Below are 23184 nucleotides of genomic sequence, written 5' to 3' on the forward strand. Positions count from 1 at the left end.
AACAAAAAACCTTCTGCTTATTTCTAAAAAATCATACAAAGGCATACTTGCATAAAATATGCATCTTATAAATATTAATGTAAATTTGCATAAACCATAGACTGCCAGGGTGGAAAGGAACTCAAGAATCATCTGGTATGACCTTTCTAGGTAATACTATAGTTAATATGAGATGGCTCAGCACCCTGTCAAGCTGAGACTTAAAACTGTCCAATGTGGGGGAATCTACCACTTCTCTTGGGAGACTATTCTGATGTTTTTATTGTTCTCAGGGTGAAAAAATGTACTTCTTGTGTCCAGTCAGAATCACCCCAGGATCAACTTGTGCCCATTACCCCTTGTCTTTTCCATGTGACTCCTTGTAAATAAGGAGTCTCCATCTTCTTGGTAGCCACCCTTTAAGTACTGGAACATGGTAATAAGGTCTCCTTGAAGCCTTCTCTTCTCAAGGCTGAACAAACCCAGTTCTTTCAGCCTCTCCTCATATGTCAGGTCCTCCAGTCCTCTGATCACCCTTGTGACCCTTCTCTGGACCCTCTCCTGCCTGTCTGCATCCTTTTTGTAGAGCAGGGACAAGAATTGAACTCAGCACTCCAGGTGTGGTCTGACAAGCGCTGAGTAGAGTGGGATGATGACTTCTTTATTTTTGCTGGTGATGCCCTTGTTGATGCAGCCCAGGGTCCTGTTGGCTTTCTTTGCTGCTGCAGCACTGCTCACTCATGCTGAGCCTGTTATCCACCAAGTCTCCCAGGTCCCTTGCCACAGGGCTGCTCTCCAGCCAGGTGGATCCCAGTCTGAACTGTGCTCCTGGGTCATGTGTTCCCAGGTGCAAGACCTTACACTTCTCCCTATTGAACGTCGTAAAGTTCCTGCTAGCCCACTCCTCCAGCCTGTCTAGGTCATCCTGGAGGGTGGCTTTCCCTTCTGGAGTGTCAACCTCTCCACTCATTTTGGTGTTGTCAGCAAATTTCATCAGGGTGCTCTTGATCCCAACATCCAGGTCACTTATGAAGATGTTAAACAGCATTGGGCCCAATATTGATCCCTGGGGGGCTCCACATGTGACTGGTTGCCAGTTTGAGGAGGAACTATTTGCTATCGCCCTCTGGGTATGGTCTGTCAGCCAGTTCCCCACCCACTGCACAGACCATTTGTCAAGGCTGTAACAAGTCAGTTTCTCCAGGAGGAGGCTGTGGGGATCAAAAGCCTCAGAGAAGTCCAGGTAGACAATGTCCGCCGCTTGCCCTGCATCAACCAAGGGCGTGACTTTGTCACAGAAGGCAACCAGGTTTGTCGAGCACGATTTGCCCCTGGTAAATCCATGTTGGCTTTTCCCAATCATGAGCTTCAATTGACTTGTGACTGTCCCCAGAAGGATTTGCTCCATGACTTCCCAGGGACCGAAGTGAGGCTAATGGGTCTACAATAACCTAGGTCCTCCTTGGAGCCCTTCTTATGGGTGGGGGTGACATTAGCCTTCCTCCAGTCTTAACTTTGTTACCTATTAAATTCCTGAAAAACTCTGAGATAAAATTAATATTCTTGGTATATTTTGAGTGTACTGTAAATGACCTGATAAGCAGAGATAAATGACAAACCAGATGGACTGCAAATATGCATGTGCAGCAGAAGGACACATACTAGCAAAAATGATGAGAGTATTACAGTGGGTAAGAGCAGGATAAATATGTTGCATTCTGTTGTCAAACATACGGCACACCTTCTGCTTCCATTCTGTGTATTTTTATGTGGTCCATTTGTAGGGTTAGTATTTAGAATAGAAAGAAAGAAGGTGCTTAAAATCTGACACAATCTATAGCCAGCTGAACCGTTTGAGGACTGAATGTGTAATATGAGTAGTAACCCTAAGCTGTTGAATTTGCCAGGGTAATCAGTAAGTTATTAGAATGTAAATATGGGAATTAGCTCCACATTCAGATTGAAATTTTAGTGCCTACATTGACTGGATATGCAACATTTTATTCCACAGAGATCTAGCCACTGCAATCAAAGGAGCCAACAGGGTTATTTAAGCGACCGAAAGTAAGGCAGGATTCATTTGCTCAAACACAGCAATCCAGTACCTTCTAAAGCCCTACACTGAGACATCTGCCTGGGCCTGAAGGTATGACAGAAAATGCTCAGAATTTCCAGGTTCTTGTGGAGTGGCTTATGGACTGCAGGTAGGATACCCTACAGCAGCTCAAATGGCAAAGTACAACATAACAAAGGAATTGCACTCTCAGTGTCTACATGAGTGTGGCTGGAAGGTGAACTGTGAGAAAATAAGACATGTTAGACCTAAATTGAGAACACTTAACCAGTGTGAGATGCTATTCCTTGAATAATATATTTGGGGTTACATGCTTAGCCATTGGAATCCCTACAATAACTATGATATGAATATCAAGTATCAGTGCAGGAAATACAGGGAAATACTATAATAAAATATGCCCATGTGACAGTCTTCTGTGAAATCCTATAATACCCTGGCTCATCCAAGAAAAAAATACAAAAAACCGCTCTGTGGTTTAAGTTTCAGATTAGGAGTTTTCTCTGAGTTTCTCATTCTCATCAGCTGTTGCATGTAGGATGAAACCAGCTGAATTGTAGGACTACCATTTATCAAGGAGAAGGGTTGTTTTTTGTTGTTTTGTTTTGATTTAATTTCTGCAACAAAATTGAAGAGCAATGTTCTGATTGCATGTTTTCAATTTGCTCTTTGTGTTCTGCTGACAGAAAACTGGAAGCTATGCAGGAACTTCAGAGAAAGAGACGGTGAAAGAGCTATTTCAGTAAGATCAGAAAGAGAAATGTAAATTAAAACCTACTCCTTCCCAATCCCACATATACATCCAAACTTCTAGAATATTCTCAAGCTTGATTAGGTGTGCTGTTCAGTGTCTGTGCTTTGATCACTGGAGCAAATAAGCAGAGTTGCATCTATTCTATACCCCACTGACTCAAACAGGTCTTGTGGATAGATCTGCTGTTATGCATTTTACCTGAACATTTTATAATGGAGAATGTGTGAGCAATCCTCACAAGAAATGTTGGGCCTTAAGTCTCTTAAGGGAGTCTTTATCATATTTAACTTTGAAGTTAAGCTCATGCATACACTCTTCTGAACTTGTAGATCCCCCAGTGTTCCACTCTACACAGTGGCCAGTTTTGTAACGTGGACCACTTTGCTGACACCAACTTTCCCATGCTGATTAGCATTCTGCACAGGAGAATATTATCTGTATCATGGAATGAAGAAAATGCCATGTTGATATGAAGTCATCTCCACCCATATATCCTCAAATAACACTAGAGGGTTATCCTCACCCTAATACTTGAGTCAGAAACATTTCTAGGCTTTTGCTTATTTGCTGATATGCTGTATATCTTGGACTATATTTCTTCCTTCTTTTTTCTCCTGAGAGTTGAGGACACTAGCCATTTTTCTTTACACTTTTTCACCACAGTAAATAATATATTGAAGTCAGTATTTTTTCCTGGTTATTTTTTTGGTAAGGATCACATTAAGAATGTATGTGCTTTCAGTTTAAGAGAATAATTTTGTTCATAATTAAAAAATTGTTGCAACTAATTTGTGATACGTCATTGCTTTTAATCTAATTTATTAAAATTTGTGTAAAAGAAATGCTTCTAAAAACCTAAGTGAAAATAATGAACAGCACAACAAAGAAATAAATGAGAAGCTCATGAAACACAAATGTGTATTACATGTATTAATGGATTTAATATGCTATGCTATAAATTACTTTAACTACATTCTACACATTTAAAATGCAGTTAACTAGTATCATAGGATCATATCCAGACCGACCCAGCATCTAAATCTCTGAATGCCCCCTACTGTTCCTATTACATAAAATTGAAAAAAAAACACTAAAGAGGTGAATAGTTAAGTGACAGTTATTTTATAGGGGTGGTGGAATGTAGACTGGCAACTCTACATACAGCTAATAGTTGCAGCATAACAACTATGTAAGAATAATTCTATCACTTTTTAATGCAGGTATCTTAGTTGACATGCATGATGTATATTTGAAATTACAAAAGATGGTGAAATTACAAAATACATAAGTATTTAACCTTCATTGATGAAGACTTGAAAATATGTAAATTATAAATTGAATGAAGAATAGTTCATTATATGAGTTCAAGACTTTTTATTAAATTAATACCAAATTTAATAAAAACATGCTGTTAACAGTCAGACTACTTACATGTTTGTTTATGTAAAGACATTTGGATAGCACAAACATTTATTATGGCAACTCTCATAATAAAATTACATGTTTGATAAGAAATCCTAATCTATTAAAAACTAATAATAAATAACAGCCACATATAGATAATATGTGGGTTTTGTGTTAGTGCAGGAAATTGCATACAAAAAGGTGAATGACAAGGAATAAATATAAAGATCAAAATATATTTTAATATATACTGACAGAATGTGAATAGTAAAACATTTGCAGGAGAAAATGATGAACATTTCTGAAATTTTTAAGTCATGTTTTTATCTATATTTTGATTCTGCCTGTTCTTCTTTTTGTACATAGCATGTCTTTTCCCTTATATTTCTGTATTTAATACACTGTGGAATTTTTCTGTGCTTCAAATTGTAATTGCCCTTAAAAACACATTTCCTTAATGCCATTTGACACCTGAAATGTGAAGGAGCAGAGGTCCAGATGCATTCATAATATGTAAATACCTAACATCTAACATATTTACTGTCTTGCTGAAATAATCAAAATGAAGCACAAACATGATATGCTCCTCTCAGTGAAACCTCAGGGGCTTCCAGAAGTACAATTCAGTTTCAAAGTAGCCTGCAAAAACAATAATTTTAATGTTCTGCATTTGATGTTCCCCCTCCTTAAATTAGACACTATGTGGATGAAATTCTAGATTTCCCTTGTGATTCTTCTTATATCCTCTTCAGAGGAAAAATTATGCAGAGAAAATATTTTTTATTTAAGCTGATTGCAGCAATAAATTTGAAGAAAACATTTATTCAAAGTAGTGACCAAATTACAGAATTACTTTTTTATTTTGTTTCCATGTAAGTACAGGTGAATTTAAATGGGGATTCAGTAGGGTTTATTTTGATTCACACTGGGTAATTTGCAGAAGAATTTTTCCCAATAACTTTGCAAAAAATTGTATTAATGAAAAAATATTACTGTCTAAATCCAAGTGTTCTCTAAATTATGGGACAATGCTATCTTTATTTGTTGACATCTTGTACAAACATGGTGAGGGTATTAATTAGTACATGTTTGTAGAATCATAGAATGGTCAGAAGGGACCTTGAAAGATCATCTAGTCCAACCTTCCTACCATGGACAGGGACGTCTTTTACCGGATCAGGTTGCTCAGAGCCCCATCCAGTCTGACCTTGAACACTTCCAGTGATGGAGCATCCACAACTTCTCTAGGTAACCTATTCCAATGTCTCACCACCCTCATCATAAAAATATCTTCCTTGTATCCAATCTAAATCTACCCTCTTTAAGTTTGAAACCATCACCCCTTTTCCTGTCACAACAGGCCCTTGTAAAATTATCTCTCTGTCTTTCTTATAAGTCTCCTTTCTATATTGAAAGGCTGCAGTAAGATGTCCTAGAACTTTCTCTTCTCTGGGCTGAATAACCACAATTTTCTCAGTCCTTTTCATAGAAGAGGTATTCCAAACCTCTTATCATCTTTGTGGCCCTTCTTTGGACCTGTTGTAACAAATCCATGTCTTGTATTTGGGAACCCAAAGAGGAATGCAGTACTCCAGATGGGGTCTCACAAGAGTGGAGTAGAGGGGAAGAATCATCTCCTGATTGCCAGGCTTCTTTTTATGTAGCCCAGGATATGGCTGGCTTTGTGGGCTGCAAGTGCTCACTGCCAGTTTGTATCCAGTTTTTCATCCACCAGTATCCCCACATCCTTCTTTGCTGAGCTGCTCCTAACAATTTCATTACTGAGTCTGTACTGATACTGGGGGTTGCTTTAACCCAGCTGCAGGACCTCGCACTTGGCCTTGTTGAACACATGGGCTCATTTCTCAAGCTTGTCAAGGTCGCTCTGGATGTCATCCCTTGCCTTGAGCATATCAGCTGTACCACTCAGCATGGTGTCATCCACAAACTTCTGAGAGAGCACTCCATCCTACTATCTATGTCATTGGTGATGATATTAAGCAGCATTGGTTCCAGTACACAGCCTATGGGGACACTACTTGTTACTGGACTGTTCATTAAGGATTAGAATACAGAGGCTTAAACTGCACTGAGCAGGAAAAAATAGAAATGGTAGCTTGCAGTAAAGAAAACATTCCATCAGGACTGGTAGGTCTTAAAAAAAAACCACAACAAAGTTAGAGAAACTTACCAGTGATACAATATACAACTTCTTTTAAAAGCCTAATATGTATGAATATTCAGGTTTCTTAATTTTTGAATGTAAGCAAAGTTGTGAATAATTTTTCATCTATGTACAATTACAGTTGTGGCAGACCGAAAAAGGAAAATAGTCTTGTCTTAAATAATTTGATTTTTACAACAGTTTTGAAAATGTATCTGGAAACATTAGGAATGCCTAAATTCTAATGTTTGGTGTTTCAGAGAGTACTTGATAAGGAAATGTATGGCCTTTTTAGTTCTTTAGTTACTTTCAAAATAGACAGGTTTATTGATGACATGTGATAAGGGTGTCGTTATCTGTTTTTCCACATAAACTTTAAAAATCTGTGCACCACATAAAAAAACTTCCTCAAAAAGAACGGACAATAAAGTCACAATGTTGTTCCCAAGAGCTCTTCTCATTCTTGGCTGTGTTTAGAGTTTCTCTTGTCATGTTGTTCAGCCTTTGCCCTAGACATCCAGGAAAACACTATAATTCCCATTGTAATTAAACATAGTAACGTCCTACTTGCTGAATCAATCAGGCAAAGTTCCTGCTTTTTTTTTAGAGTGATTAACTTACACTAGTGGAACATCTCAGGAAACTGCACTCCTGTTTTAGTAGATGAAGTAGGAACATCCTGAGATCGTTCCTTTCTCTGTCTTGGAAATGTCTTATTCAGTTACTTGATATTTGGATTATGTGACAAAGAAATGGCTCAGTGATTGAGGAAGTCTCTGTTTTCAAGTTCATTGTAAAAATGCTTGGATAAGACAGGAGTTGAGCATTCTTTGCAAAGGTCTGTAAAATCACTACATTATAGTCGTTATTGCTTGTACAGTAGTTGTGTGGACTTCATGAGCTCTAAACTACACAACTAAGCAGTAAAAGTCCTAAATATACCCACTGTTTAATAGTGGCTTTACAAAGACCTATATATTATATTCATGTGAGTCATTTATTCTCTTGATGTTTCCTGTATCTCTCAACTATAGACTGCCAAGCTACAATAATTGTCTCTATAACGTATTTGCTAATGTGCCCTCCAAATTAATAGACCTTAGGAGAGGTTCCAGACTTTGCTGTGTCATGTGTTCTCAGCATCTAAATGACATACCACAGTCCTCAGTACTGACCAGATGCGAAGCTGTGAAGGCACAATTCAGTCTGCAGCAACAGAAGTATGAGTTCTGGCTGCATGTGGAAGAGAACAGATCCAGAGGAAAGCTGGAAAATGTCAGGACTGTGCCCATGAAGATACCCATGTAGCAAGTAATGAAGAAGAAAATTACAAAAGGTTAAAAGCTGAATTATAAAATGCCTTCCTTATTTCTAGCAGAGGTCTACTGGGCCCTATGAATAACTACTTGTTTAAAATATTGTTATGAATACTAGGGACTTCTGTTTTATACTATTTCTGCATAATATTGGTCTACTCTTTCTGTCTTTTGTATGTCTTACTTGCTTGTCATTTCTAGATTTCTCTTTTTTACTCATTCAGTCTTACCATCTATCTTGCAGTTTCTAACATGTAGTGAAGTATCTGAAATTTCTAAAAGCATCCTAGTCTGTTTCTTCAGCACTAGATGCATTATTTAGCCCTTGGATATAAGATCTAGTCACATAGTGGTAACTTGCATGTAGGCATTTGTATTTTCATAGCAGGTTAACTGCTCATGGCAGTAAGTGTTAGTGCATGAACTTCATGTACTTCAGAAACAACTGTTTCCATTTGGGACTAAAAAGGTAATCAATAGGACTACATTATTATTAATTTCTTCAAGAGTATTTTTTTGTGTCTTTTAAAGATTTCTTCAAAATAATAAGATATTTTAGAGATATGAGGACAAACATTACCTCAAAATCAATGAGTTACATTTGGCTTAGCTTTGTCTGCACAAAAAGCAAGTCAGAAGTAACAGTATTTTTGGGACCAAGGAAATCACATAACTTCAACCCTTAAAATATCTTCATATGTTGTGGTGGGAATTTTTTTAGTGTTTGTTGTTTGGCGTGGGTTTGGTTTTTTTGTGTGTGCGATTTTAGTAGTTATTATTCTTATTCTTATTACTTTATACCTTCTATAGACAAATTCCCTAAGGAGGAAGCTTGTAACACTGACTGCCACATCCATGTCCATCTTTCCATGAGGAATAAGTAGAGGAAGATAATTTTCCTTTCAGTCCAGGAAACACACTGTTATAGCCTTTTCTGTATTAGAGCTCTCTCTGGGAATGCTGAGCCAGCTGTCTGGTAGGCATTCTCTGCTTTCCTAAATTTGAAGATGGCAGACTGACAAAACCTTCTTGAAAACTCTCTCCTCTGTGCTCATTAAAACCTCTTGCTCCAAGGTGACTTATTTTATGTAAGTTGTACTACATTGTCAAAGCAGATAAATTTAGAGGGCAGTTATACAAGTTGTAGTTCTGTCTTTGAAAGCTGAAAATAATTCTGTCTTTTATACCTGAATTGAGATGATTAAGTTACATTTTAAAGAGGGAAGGGTGTTGCATTATCAAGTTTTAATTAGGTAGTACATCTCAACTCTGATAACACAATATATACAATGCCTGTTCTGACTACATATGTGTAAGTAATTTAATCATCGTGTTTGTCCAGGCTGGATTCTTTGATTTTATTTCAGGGATACCTAGGTTTTTAAATTTTGAATCAGTTTGATTTTTCATTAATACAAATGTAGCAAATTTGGCAAATGCAAGGAAACAAACCATTAAAAAAACTCCAACAATGTTAATTTGAAAATAAGAACCTTTCTGTTCAGATTTACAGATTATTTTATGCACCATGCTTGTTTAAAATATAATTTTCTGTATCTATAACCTTGCATGGAAATTCAGCTGGGTGTCCTTAGTTTAGAGGGAGCAAATTTCAGTTTGCTGCACAGCAGCAGTGATTTGGACTGCTTGGTCTCTATATTTCTATATCTGTGACCAAAATTTTGCTCAGTCACCATATTTTGTTAAAAAAGGCCATAGCCAATTTATTTTTTATGTCTCTTTGTAAAGGTAATCAGAATATTAAAAAAATTACAATTTTAGACTATCGGTCCAAATTTCCAGATATATTATCTAGAAATGCTTGAAAAAAATTAAAACATAAGCAGATATTGGATGATATATTTGTTTGGCAATTGTATAGGAAACGTGTATTTTGCTATTTACTGCACAGAATGTGGAAATAGTTATACATCTAATTTCTTTGTATAACTATTTCCACTGGATATGTAAATACAATATCTGTAGGTACAAATTGCCATAATTGGCCATTTTATGTGCAATTATCTCATTTTCCTACTTAATTGTGGTAATTGTACACAAAATTAGACTGCAATTGCCTGTTCATCTATACATATCTGTCCATGAAATATTGAAAATCTAAAAATAAATTCCAAGAAACTATGCTTGTGATTTCTGAGTATACCACTGCAAATTAAAAAAATGCTTCACCCAGTCCTGTATAGAGGATACATTAGAACTAGAACACCAAAAAAGCATATCACAGGTAGCTGATGGATCACTGCAGACATGTACTATTGTGATAATACGTATTTTTACCTGAATTTAGGTCTGTGTAATAGAGAAAGACCTTGCGGTGGTCTGAATAATGCGTAATGATTCAAATACTAATTAGTCATTAAGCCATGTTTACCAATGTAATCTTTTCACTTTCTACTTGGCTCTTCCTGCATTTCAGCTTCCGTCTTGCAAATTATCTAGAAACGTATTCCAGTCTCTGGACTCTTGTATGGTGTTGCAGATGCCTGAAGAGTTGTCTGCAACATTAATGCATCAGAATGTATTGATCTGTCTTCTCTGTTTCCCTACCTGAGTAATTTTAATTTAGAAGATGAGTTTAAAATGACAGCAATATTGCTGAAACTATAAACCCCGGGTTTAAGTTCTTGATTATAAAAGTAGAAATACTGTTAACAAAAGGAAAAAAAGTTTTCCCCCTTCCCATAGTTCTACATACTACTGTGCATCATTATTTTCTTATCCTAACTAGCTCTTGAGTAAGAGGCCAAAGCTTCATTTCTTATTCTCGCACCCTTTCTGTCTTTCAGAATACAAATCTCTTCTTTTTTCAGTTTTCTGTCCCCAGAACTATCTTCAGTTGTTTTCTTGAGAAATATGGCCTATGGATTCAGATTTATCTCTTCTCCTTTCTTTAGAATTAGATTTCTGTCTTTCTCTAATATGTTTTATGAATTTACATTATTTTTGTTTATTAATGAAACAGTTTATGGGCTTTCAGTTTTTGCTACATTTTAAAAAATGTCACAAAATTTTATAAATCGTGTATCAGAAGAGGTATTCAGTGTACATACTTTTAAAATTGATAGTGTCTGTCTATTTTAAGTCTTTATAGAGACTACATAAGATATATTAATAATATAGATGACATACAGAATTCAGAGAGCTCTATAAATTATTTCCTTCCTCTCTGCCTGAAGTAATTTGTCTGTCTGGGATTGCAAGTAAACAGGCAGAACTGCAGAAAACAATTTAAAAAGGTATTGCTTCTTCTCAAGATTTATTTATTTGTTAAGATTGTTAAGTGGTGTTTGGGGAAAGATTTGGGGGGCATTGTTTTATGAAGCAAAAAATTCTTCAATCCTCAGCATCCAAATACTCATATGCCTTAAATGCACATACGTATTTCCCTGAAAAGCTCTGAAAGACTTGCTGCTTTTGTGATGTACTAATACTTTCTCATATCTACAGTTGCTATTTTGCATTCTGCCAAGCTTTGATTTCCTTGATAGTAACTTTTATAATAAGTTCTATATGAAGCTAGCCTTGTGCCTGATACATTGTCATTACAAAGTGTTTCTCTGTAATTTCACTACTTTAATAACAAACTACTATGGTTTAAAACCAGTTATACTGTGAAAAGAGACAAGTGTCAGAGTATTTCGAAGAGAAACAGTTGAATCAAGAAGACTTACATATTTTGGCATATCATGAACAACTAGGTTTTTTGGGGCATGTTGTTAAAAATGGGTTGGGAATAACATGGACATATAGCCATCTGCTCTGCTTGAGAGCCACAGAGCTGAGGCATTAATTTTCTTTTAGTAAAATTTTAGTGGAGTCATCCTGAAGCACTTAACATATATTACCATACATTATATTGCAAACTGTGCCTGTGTAGTGATTTCATGGAGACAATTTATAGAAGTCTAGCAATTCTATTGTGTGATTAAACATGAATTTTTTAAGTTTCTGTTTTGTTTTAACAGAACAATGAAAATGAAACAGCACTGCATTGTGCAGCTCAATATGGTCATTCAGAAGTGGTTGCTGTTCTGTTAGAGGAGCTAACAGACCCTACAATAAGGAACAACAAACTAGAAACACCTCTGGACCTGGCAGCACTTTATGGACGTCTGCGTGTTGTAAAAATGATCATCAAAGCATATCCAAACCTGATGAACTGTAATACAAGAAAACACACTCCTTTGCATCTTGCTGCACGTAATGGCCACAAAGCTGTTGTACAGGTTCTTCTGGAGGCTGGAATGGATGTCAGCTGCCAAGTTAGTGTGTAATTTCTTTCTTCCCTTCTTCCTTTCCTCCTTTCTTCCTTTCTTTCCTTACTTTATCATTAGAATGTTATTCAAATTAAATAACTTCTTACATATTTTTCTTTTAAAATACTCTTGCATTTACTTCATTAGTGCTGCAAGGTGATATATAATACAGATTTATTTTTATGGCCCAAGTGATGTGTTCGAAGGGGTAACTTAAGAAAGATATGTGTCTTCAAAGCTCAATGTATATTTTAATGTTGTCTTGAGACATGTAGATACACAAATACTATTAACTGCTCACATCAGAATATAGGTTTTTAACTTTTTTTTACAACATTGGCTTGAGTTATACTAAGGTGACTTGCTAAAGCTGTGGCCCTTAACAGGCGTAGCAGCCTGAAACAGTGTTTGACTGAGAACTCATTTTCCCAGGGTTATCCCATTCTAGATCCAAAGTTAGTAAGAAATAAAAATTTTCTAAATGCTTGTATGAAACTAAAGCAAAATTCTATAGCAATATATTCTTGCAGCTATTGACTCAAACTTGTTAGCTTTTTGATTCATCTAGTTCTATATACAGTAAACTATGATGGTGTAAAAGGGGTAACTTTAAACAAAAGAGACATAGATGGGAACAGATATAACTTACAGTAGCAGTACATTTTACATCCAATTCTTTCCAGTGGAAAGTGTCCCAGCATTCTATCTACAGAGAAACTGGTTTTGTTATGTGTGAAGTCTTGACTCCATTTTAGTGATTTCTCTTGATTTGACTGACAGCAGTGTATTTGAGTTTAAAGTGTATTTTATCTTCAGATTTAAAGTAGCCTTCTTTCTATCTGAGTATATATCATGTTCTTTGAATTAAGATTGTTTCAAGTTTGTATCTATTTTCAGATAAACCAACCAAGCAAGCATAATTATATCTATTTTAGAGTCACATCCAGCCATTCTTTACCAATCGGTGATTTAATAAACCTTGTGAAATCTACCTAAACTTACTAAATTTTATAAACATTTTAAGCTTTAGGTCCGTTTAATCAAACACCTTTGTACGTAAAATTCCCTATACAGAAAGATTGCACCTGAATTCTATGGGCTTTTGGTATTCCTGGTATTCCATCAAGGTTATGTTTTTCAACTTTTGAGGAAAAAAATGTGAAATGGAAAAGAAAAGATGGATTAAGAAAAAAAGAAAATAAAAAAAGGAAACCAGAAAATGTTTTAAGATTAAAAATTATTATACTCAACTACCTTCAAAATCAAAATGTGGTGAAATAATTTTACTAATTTTATTAGCTGTAGTATCCTTTGAGTTAGCACTGATACTTGCTTCAGGCTGTTTCTAACATAAACAGATTTTTCCTGTGGTTTGCTTGCTATTGCCTACCATTATGCTTCCAATTTAATTTGCTTTTGATTTTCTTTACTAGAAACTGATATACTTGCAAAGGTTAATATAAGCAGCTCTGTTGTTTCAGCTGTCCTTTACTATTACTTCAAGTTTAATGCTAAAGCAACATATAATGGAACCTCAAATATGTGTTTCTGAATGTATAATTTCTCTCCTGTCTCTAGTAACTGAATGAGGAAAAAGAAACTGACTGAACAGATGCCTGAATTGATGTTTAAGAAATACAATAATTTAAGAAAAATAGTGCCTGTCATGGCAAATTGCAAACTGATGGTTATATGAGGGTTGAATATTACACAATGGTTTTACGAAAAGTATTCTTCCTCTTATGTAATCCAGATAATTTTAGCACTGCTATGAATTCTCCTAAGCCATTTCTATCTATAGTTATACCAAAAGTTTTTCCCTGGTCTTTAAAAAATGTAGTGGTTGTACAATCTTCTTTTAAGTAATTATCATGTTTGCCATCTGCACTAACATTCTAGAAGTTCTTTCCCTTTTAAAAAAAATCTGATTTCTTTTCAATAGTTTATATTCTTATTTTGCTGAGGTCTTCATAGGAAGAGGGAATTTTTTTATTTCATTTTTTGCACTGGGTAATCTTGTTTCTTCTGTGTTTGTCCTACTTGCCATAAGGAAATATCACTTATTTATTTTCTCACTGGTATAGATATTCTCCATCAATATGTTCCTTTTCATTCAGCATCTTAGCATATTGACAAGTTGGCTCTGTACACACTGCAAATTTATTACTTCCATAACCTCTGAAAATTCTTTGTTGATGATTACTGGCAGCTTATTAAACTGAGCAGAGCATACAGTATCAGCTTGTTACTTAAACCTGAACTCAGCTCTTTTAATATTAATTAAATTGCTCTGCATCACTGATTGGGAAAGAACAATATAAAAAATATAATCCCATGTGGTAAATAAAATTGTACTTGTTCATACATATTAAATAAATTCAGCTTATCAGCAGTAAAAACTCTCAGAATGTTGAGAGACAATTATAGAAGTAGCCTGTCTGCTGTCACTCTGTGATTGTAAATATTTATTTGTTTAAATGGGAAGTTTTGTTTAGCCATGTTATCTGTCAATTCTGTACACCCTGAGCAATTTTAATCATAGCAAATATTTGGACTAATAATAAAATTTAATTTTTGATTGAATTAATCACACATTTCATTCATTTCCCAGGTCTATCCAATATCCTTCAATCTGAAATTATTTAGAAGTGGGCAATAGAAATCTGCTTCATCTCTTTATGCTTTGAAGTTTTCAGTTAAATTGAAACATATGAAAAATACACAGGTTTTGGGTGAGTGATAGATTTTGGGCCCTCAGTAAAATAAGATACTGCACAGTTCAGTGTGTTTCATGTAAACAGTAATTTTATAATTGTAAATACCTTAAAACTTGGCCCCATCTGCTTATCCACCTATTATCTATCTTGTTTGCCTTCCCTGTTTGTTCCAGTAATGGTGACAATTTTCATTGCTTATCACTGTAGTCCTGCAAAGAGCTATGCCCCTTCCTTTTTGCTGTCACTTTGTATGGAGGATATTCCATGAATGAATTTGCAAAGCTACCATTCCATCCTTCAGATTATGTCTGAAATCCGTATCAAAACTATAGTAAACTGCCTATGAATAAGGACTTGACAAGTGACCTGATTACAAGGTCTTGCATATTTACATGGTTAAAAAAAATATCTCTGATTAATAAAACCCTTCATGCTTTTGTGTGAGCCTGCAAATTGTACACCAAGTTAAATTGTGTATCCTGGTGTTCCTACTGACAGTGTCCTTCTATCCTTGCTTGTTTTGTGTGTCCAGCTGTGACATTGTACTTGTATTTAGCTGTAAGCTACTTGGGGCTTTCTTATACACTTGGCACAGTTTGTGCTATAGTTCCCTATACTTGATATACAGAAAACTTAGCCAGGGAATCAATCTATAATCCATTGATGTGAACTCAAGCAGACTTTAGCTCACTGTGTTAATGAAAATATACCAACTTTTTTTTTTTTTTTCATTAAATATTGCAGTGGAAGCATTTCCAAATATAATATTAGTGTTCACTTTGCCAGGAAAATATGATCCAAGGCAATGAAAGCTTTAGGAAGTAAAGCAGTGAATATTGTCTATAAATCTGAAGTCTGCTGTAGTATAGACAACAAAAGTTAATAATTGCATAAGTACAGCATTAGAAGTGAAACAGATCTACCTAAATAAGATATAGAAATTATTTGCAACTATATTTATTAATCCGTCTAATTTGTGTAAGATGCTCTATTTAACCAGAAAAAAAACCCATCAGTACTTCTTAAAGTAATTGTCCACATGTACAAAGAGATATATCTGTACTCAACCAGTCTTCTGAGTTTCTTTTGGCTCTGCTCATCCTGATGCTCAGCATTTTCCCTATGTTAAAATGGAGTCCAGTTACTTAAGTCTCTGATAACAAGGACATTTCTGCCTTCTGGACAGTTTTTGGGTCGAGGGATCTAATTCACTCATTAGTTATTCACTATTACCATGAAATCCTGCCTAGAGCTTTTAAGATTTACGTCAGCATTCATCTTCGTGATATCTCATGCAGGATTGCACATCTGCATCTTACAAGTGTGCTTTCCATCTCCGTATCCCCAAACTGATTTTCTTTCAGTTTTCTGGCAGTATTTCCCCTCTTGCTCTGAGATTCATTTACATAGTGGGCAGATCAGTCCACTATTTATATAGTGTGCCTTTCAAATTCCTCTTTCAACAGACTGTAATATAGATGTCATTTCTGGGATGTGGCATTCAGTAGCTCCGTCTGATAGCTTGGAGTTGTAGAGCAAAGACCGCCCCAGAATACAGAGCACTGCAGAATGCCTGTAAAGGATTTCAGGATCATGTTCGGATATGACAGGAACTATCACAGTAGAATAGACCAAGAAGCAAGAAAGTATAAAATGAAAAAAATTGAATTTGGCTATTGATTTTTTTTCCCCAACAATATGAATTACACATGTAGGTGGCTTAAGTTTCTCTATTCCCTTTCTGCATAGCAGAGCTTTGGTTCATTGTTACAGAGCTATCTTCTGGCTCTTGAGTTGCCCCCAGATAGATTTGTTTGCCTTAAAAATCTAGAGGAAATTTCCTCTTCGCATTGTAGTTTTCATTCAATTTTTCATGAGATACAGGCTTTCATCAAGGAAAATATTACTTCCCATTCCTCCAGTGGGGCATTTTGGTCACTGGAAAGGACTGCTGCCACTCCTGACAATTATTGTATCAGGATCTTTTCCACCTCTTAACTGAAGAATCAGAGGATAGATCCTTTTCCTTGTCTTCAAAGCTGTTGATTCAGCATGCTGGAACATTACTTTTTCTCAGTCTGAAATCATGCCACAAGAATGGATTGTAGATAGCTGTTCTCACTAAAGTATGTACAGCTTCCTTATTAATGTTAATATGGAATGATCTCTACAATTTTAGTCAAGGTGCAGCTAGTTCCCATCTCTATAGTTCATCTTCAGTAGGACTAAAATTCAGATCTCCTGTAACATTTGAAACTCTGAGGATTTCATTATTGCTGTAATTGGATTCCCTGGCAGAGTCACAGAATTGTTGACATTGGAAGAGAACTCTGGAGGTCATCTGGCTCTAACCCCCTGTTCAAGCAAGGTCACCTAGAACAGGTTGCCCAGGATCATGTCCACACAACTTTTACATTTCTCCAAGGGCAACCTGTTCCAGGGCTCAGTCCCCTGCACAGCAAAAATGTTTCCTTCTGTTCACACAGAACCTCCTGTGTTTCAGGTTTTCCCCATTACCTTCTCTGTCACTTGACACCACCAAGCCTGTCTTAGTCTTGTTTACACACTCTGTTCAAATATTTGTAAACAGCAATGCCATGCCCCATCAGTCTTATCTTGTGTAGGCTAAACAGTCCCAGCTCTGTCAGCCTTTCCTCATAGGAGAGATGCTCCAGTCTTTCAATAATTCTAGTGACTCTCTTGTACCTCTGTGTTTATCTTGTACTGAGAAGCCCAGACATGGACAGAGTACTCCAGGTGTGGCCTCACCAGTGGTGAACAGAAGGGAAGGTCACCTTCCTCGACCCTGGCAACACATCTCCTAGTAAAAATCAGAATACCTTTAGCTTTTTGGCTGCAAGAACACATTGCTGGCTCATGTTCACACATGACAGAGTTTGTTCAAGTATAGTGAATATGTTCAAATATGAGAGACATTACTCTTTTCTCAAAACAGTGAATGATCAATTGTGATGAAGCCTCTATAATGGTGGTGTTCTCAGGCAGGTTACCCCCATAAACTTCTCCCCATTGAACTGAATCTCACCACCTGTTTTCCAAAGTCAAATATTCCAGAAGTCAAAGTTGTACTTCACATCCTTCGTGACAGGGAACTCTATGTTGACAGTACCAAGTCCACCAAATAGTCTTGAGGTTTATTCACGTCAGTGAGTGACAAATTCAAAGGAAATACCATATCCACACAAATACCAAAGAAGATAATAGGCCATATCAAAGACTTTTTCAGGATTGCTGATGTCAAGGCTTCTTCAGTAATCACTCCTATAACTGTCAGTGGCTTTTTGGAGAACTGTTCTCATTCCCAGAAATTTCTGAGCTGCACTTTAAGCTCTGTGTGTACCTTTGTGATTTCACTATGTTATTGCAGAGTTATCCAGTGTTACAGTCCATCAAACTCTTGTGGATACTGTTTGAGTACAGGATTCTGAAAACATCTCTAAGTAAATCTGAATATCTAGTTTTCTTGTTCAGAATGAGTGTTCATCTGGATTGCTTCTGAAAATGAAAAGATCAGAAATTGTTTTGAGATACGTATTTCATATGCACATTCTCTTGCTGACTGCCTTCTCATCACCTTTACACTGTTAGCATACCTGATGTGCTGGATGTAAATGACATGGGGCATGCTCTACTTTATTCATCCATGTACTAAGTATGAAGAAAGATAGAGTGTTCCTATTATGGACATAACAAAGACTTTTCAGGCTCAGTTGTTAGGACATATGTCCACTTACCTTGGGCTCACATCCCATCTCAGGATCTCTGATTACTTCTAAGTATCCTGTCATAGCATTGTTGTAACACTGATGCATTCTGATACAGCTAATAAGTAAGGAATCACTATTTTATATAAGAGTTCATTTTTTGGGTGTGTCTTGAAAATATTTCCACAATAGCAAGCATGACAGTGGTGCCTTTGGATGAAACAGAAAAAGTGAATTCAAGCAGTTAAACCTTTAGCATTTGCCCACAAAAAAAACCCAACAAAAACCAACCAAACAAAAAACCCCAACCAACCAACCAAACAAAACCAAACAAACTCAATACACAATCTAATTTACTATCAAAAAAAAAGAAAGATGAATCAGATATTTGGTGAGATCTAGTTGTGCTTTAGCTAGTGCTAATGCTATTGTATGGAAAGATATTCTGTTCAAGTATTGCAGAAACAGCAGTATAAAATACTAAGAAAAGTAGTTTGTTAAGAGAGGTCGTTTTTCAGTACTGCAGATTTTATTTGAGCAGAAGTCCATTCACAGAGAATTTTATGTCTCAGAAATCTGCAAAATTAAGGTTCACAGACATCTAGAGTAGAATTTAAATAATCTAACTAAACACATCTACTCCTGTTGGAGGTGCCTTAGGGTATCCAAGACATCTGTATGGGGCAGATATGATGCAGATTAAATGTGAGCATCAACTGGAACATCAGCTGGAGACCAGGTGGGATATCCTAGGGCACCTCTTACTGTGCAACTGAGTTGACCTTCTAGGGTGTGATTCACTTTCAGATGAAAACACCTCAGTAAGTGTATATGTCTATATGTAAACTGGCTGAGTCTGCTGTACAGCTATGTTCCACTGATGGCATTGACTACATTTTCACTGCCTATAATAGTTTAGAAATTTTACACAAATGCAGGCTTATTAATTAGGAGTCTTATTACAAGCCTACTATATTTTCTTATATATTTATTACTTTTATAGAAAAACTGACAGCTTTTATGTTGTTATTCTGAATAATAATAATAAAAATAATTATGGTAAATTTTTTTCTTGCCCATTCATTGTATTTTATAAGTAGATAAAATAAAAGGGGAAAAAAAAATACTTATTTTCTAGATATATTCCCTTCACAAGGATTCATTGGTATTTTAATGTGCATTTTAAATGTGAAAATATTTTCTTTTCTAGACAGAAAAAGGGAGTGCACTACATGAAGCAGCCCTGTTTGGAAAGGTGGAGGTAGTACGCGTTTTGCTTGAAACAGGTAAACCTTATTTACAGGAAACACTAAACAAATATCCCTAATATTCCTATTCAGATGTATGCCTCCTCAAGTTTTAGTTATACAAATTACAGTTATCTTTCTCAGCCTTTGCAAATCTAATCAAGTGTACCTCTCCTTAAAACAGTGTTCTGTTAGAATAAGAAAATTACTACACACAGAGAAAAAAAAAAAAAGTTTTCACTAAGACTCAGAAATTCCTCATGTGACTCAGTGTATTCTGTACTGTATTCTGAGAATAAATGTATTCTGAGAACAAAATGACTACATAAAATTTTGTTATTCATGCTGAAAGACAGCCAAGAGTATTCTTTGAAATAGAAGCCAGAAGAATTGCATTTGTCCTGAAAGGACAGTTGAACAGAGATATAGAGTCCTGGCAAACCCATATAATAAGAGTTTCAGTATTGTTGCAGGTAAATTACTCATCTCAACAACTGTCTTCTCAGATAAGTGTGAAGACCAGTAAAAATGAAAATATCTAGAAATTGCTTCTCTGAGATATGTGAACTTCCGTTACACTGAGGGATCTAATTGATCTTGATTTTCAGTGCTTGTGGGGCTATATATTGCAAAAGACGGTATAGTGTCCTACACACAGCTCCTCCTCGGAACCTCAGCTACTGAATACTTGATCTGAGATCTGTTTTCAGATAAAAAGTTCCTTCTAACATGCTTTCCGATTTGGATGAATAGCAAGTAGGCAGAAAGAGATATTTATCTGCCCTCAAAAAGGCAGGGCCTTTTTATATTAATTCACGTAAACTAGGAAGAAGAACATCACACAAATGCAGGAAGCCCTTAGACCACAGATAAGAATATCTCTTACAGATTAGTACACAATATATCCTCTACCAGAGTACAACTGTACAAGACAGTGGAGTGGAATCTTCACTGGGAACTCCTTCAATGCCAAGTGCTCTGCACTTCTGCAACACTCCCTACCTTCTTCCTTTTTTACCTAACCATCTCCTTTTCTCTAGTTCTGCTTCAAAAAAGACTCAGAAGATATTATAAAAAACCTGCTGCAAAGGAAAGGTGTAAGTTGGTGTCTCTGGACTCTGAAAATCAGTTGTCACTGCTAATTAGCCCAGCAATATTTTAACTTTATTTTCAGTGAGAAAACTAGTATGTCTTTCTCACAAAACAAATTAGGAAACCCTCCATTTGGTCAAGAAATAACAGTAACTGCAGCCTTTTCTGGTGAGCAGAGAAATCCTTCCATGCTTCCAAAACATCCTTATAAGTCCTGCTTCCACTGATTTCCTCTACTCACTGTCCCAAGAGGAATCTCATTGTGTTTGTTAGCATCTTTCTTGCCTTTATTTTTTACAAAAGTGTATCTAAACTAAAAAAACAGCTTCAGTCTTCTACCGTAAGGCAAACATTTCCAAAGTAGCCCCTACAAAGCAAAGGTGGAGAGTCATGCAGTGTCATGTGCAAGTTCTTGGAGACCCATCCAGGTTAAGCCTCAAACTTATTTATGGCTTCATTCAGAGATTAACCCAACCAATTACTCTGTCAAACAGTCTGCACAGTCTGTGAGGAAATGCTCTGGCTATTTGTGTGGCCCTTATACGACATATGGGTATTTCAGTCTACTCAGAGCATGAATTTCGAACACATTGCCATGAAGTACAAAACTCTTAAGCTTAATAACTTTTTTCTGTATTGCTCCCAAGCCACATACTAGTACTATGCAGAAAATCCCCAATGAATCAGAGCAGTTTGGGGGGAATTAGAACCCAGGAATGTAAGAAAAACCATCAGAGAAGATCTTTATTTTATAAAATACTATTTTTGGGATGGTTGTTTCTTAGGAACAGTCTGTTAAAGTAATCCCAAGTTTTGTTTAAGAAGCTTACTTTATATCCACATGAGTTACAGAAAGATAAAAACCACCCATGTCAGCATGTGAATTTTAGGCTACTCAAGCTTTAAACAGAAATGGATGCTGTATTTGAACTATAGCACAGCTGTTAATCTGCTACAGTTGTAAAACCGCCTGCATTCAATTTGCCAGATAATTGAGTCTGATTTACCACATTTGTAATCAGAAGTGCTTAGGGTTAAAAATTCCACCACAGATCATTTTCTTTTTCAGGAATTGATACCAACATAAAGGACAGTCTGGGCAGAACGGTTTTAGATATTCTTAAAGAGCATCCATCTCAGCAGTCACTCCAAATTGTGGCTCTACTTCAAGGTAAGTCATATTCAGCTATACACTTGTTAGACATAACAGAAATAGCATGGAGGAGTATTAAGATATATGGTAATATCTACTTGTTAAAGGTTTCATTATACAAAATTTAGTCCTTCAAATTAAAAAAGACAAAATTGTTTGCTAGATACCCAAAAATAAATGGTTGAATATCTGAGTTTCAGAGTAAACCCTTTCTTTTTTTTCTGACCATAGACACTAGCATGGTGTGTCACTTGTAGCTATTCTTTGTACATTCTTCATTACAAAAGAACATATTATAATATTCCACTGTAGTTCTATTAAATTGTGATGATGAGCTACAATTGAAAGGCTTTATTAATTCATAAATAGCAAGTATGACTGAAATGTTATAACACATTTTCAAAACATTTAATTACATCTTTCTCATTTTCCTTACATTAAAAAAAAAATTAAACCAGGCAGTAAGTCTTGTCATTATAGCAGAAACACTATAATTTTGTTATATATGTGTTTGTTTTCATTTATCATCTTACTTTCATGCTGTAAGATTGGTGGAACTCCATTGTTTACTTCAATTTTTTATGCTAGAAGATGGCAGTAAAGTGATGAAACATGAGCTGGTACATAACTCAATGTTAAACCTGATTCTTTCTCTTCCATGGAATTTGTTCCCTACATTTTCAGTTAGTCTTTCATTAACTGTGTTTCACAGAGGAGTTCCCTGCAGGTATTATTGCTGCATCTTTGCCTTTATTGATTATTCTCATCTTTAAATAAGCCATTTTAATCAGTTCAGTGTTGGTTCTACATATGAACTAGCTCATGCTTCAGTCTCCCGCATAACTGTATTTCATAAGAACATTTCACAGAGAAAAAGAGGTTGTGTGGCCACACTGTGTCATTCAGGTGTTTTTTTTCTGAGTAACTGCCGAACTTATTAGCCAGTTTCGGTACAGTTTTCCAGTGAGATGATGGACCAGTGACACAAAGCTCCTATAAGTATAATGAAAATTTTGCAGACTGGAGAGGTATGCTCTTAAGGATCAGATTCATTATATAACTGAACTGAACAGCTTGCCTTGAGATCTCTCTCCCTCCTTATTTTCTCTCTCCCTTTCCTCCATTCTGCCTGCTTCCTCCTTCTCTGCTTCCAGCTACGTAGTTCCCTTTCCTGTTGCCTACATACAGGAGATTGCAAAATTATCTGTTTCAGTATAATGAACCAGTAATATATAAAATATATACTTTATTATATTACCTATATTTTCTAGTATGTAAATAT

At 35.9% G+C, this 23184-nt stretch overlaps 1 protein-coding gene across 10 annotated transcripts in view; it reads left to right on the forward strand.

Annotated features, from left to right (window-relative positions):
* The window catches only part of ANKS1B (ankyrin repeat and sterile alpha motif domain containing 1B), a 432033-nt gene that overhangs the window by 50966 nt on the left and 357883 nt on the right, over window positions 1-23184 (forward strand). For all 10 annotated transcript variants that reach the window (XM_051612894.1, XM_051612912.1, XM_051612951.1 and 7 more), the window contains exons 4-6: window positions 11678-11974; window positions 19621-19696; window positions 21819-21920. In XM_051612894.1, coding sequence (XP_051468854.1) covers window positions 11678-11974; window positions 19621-19696; window positions 21819-21920 — 475 coding nt within the window. The remainder of the gene's footprint in view (window positions 1-11677; window positions 11975-19620; window positions 19697-21818; window positions 21921-23184) is intronic.

Source organism: Apus apus, chromosome 1 (genome assembly GCF_020740795.1).
Source record: "Apus apus isolate bApuApu2 chromosome 1, bApuApu2.pri.cur, whole genome shotgun sequence".
Lineage (NCBI taxonomy): Eukaryota > Metazoa > Chordata > Aves > Apodiformes > Apodidae > Apus > Apus apus.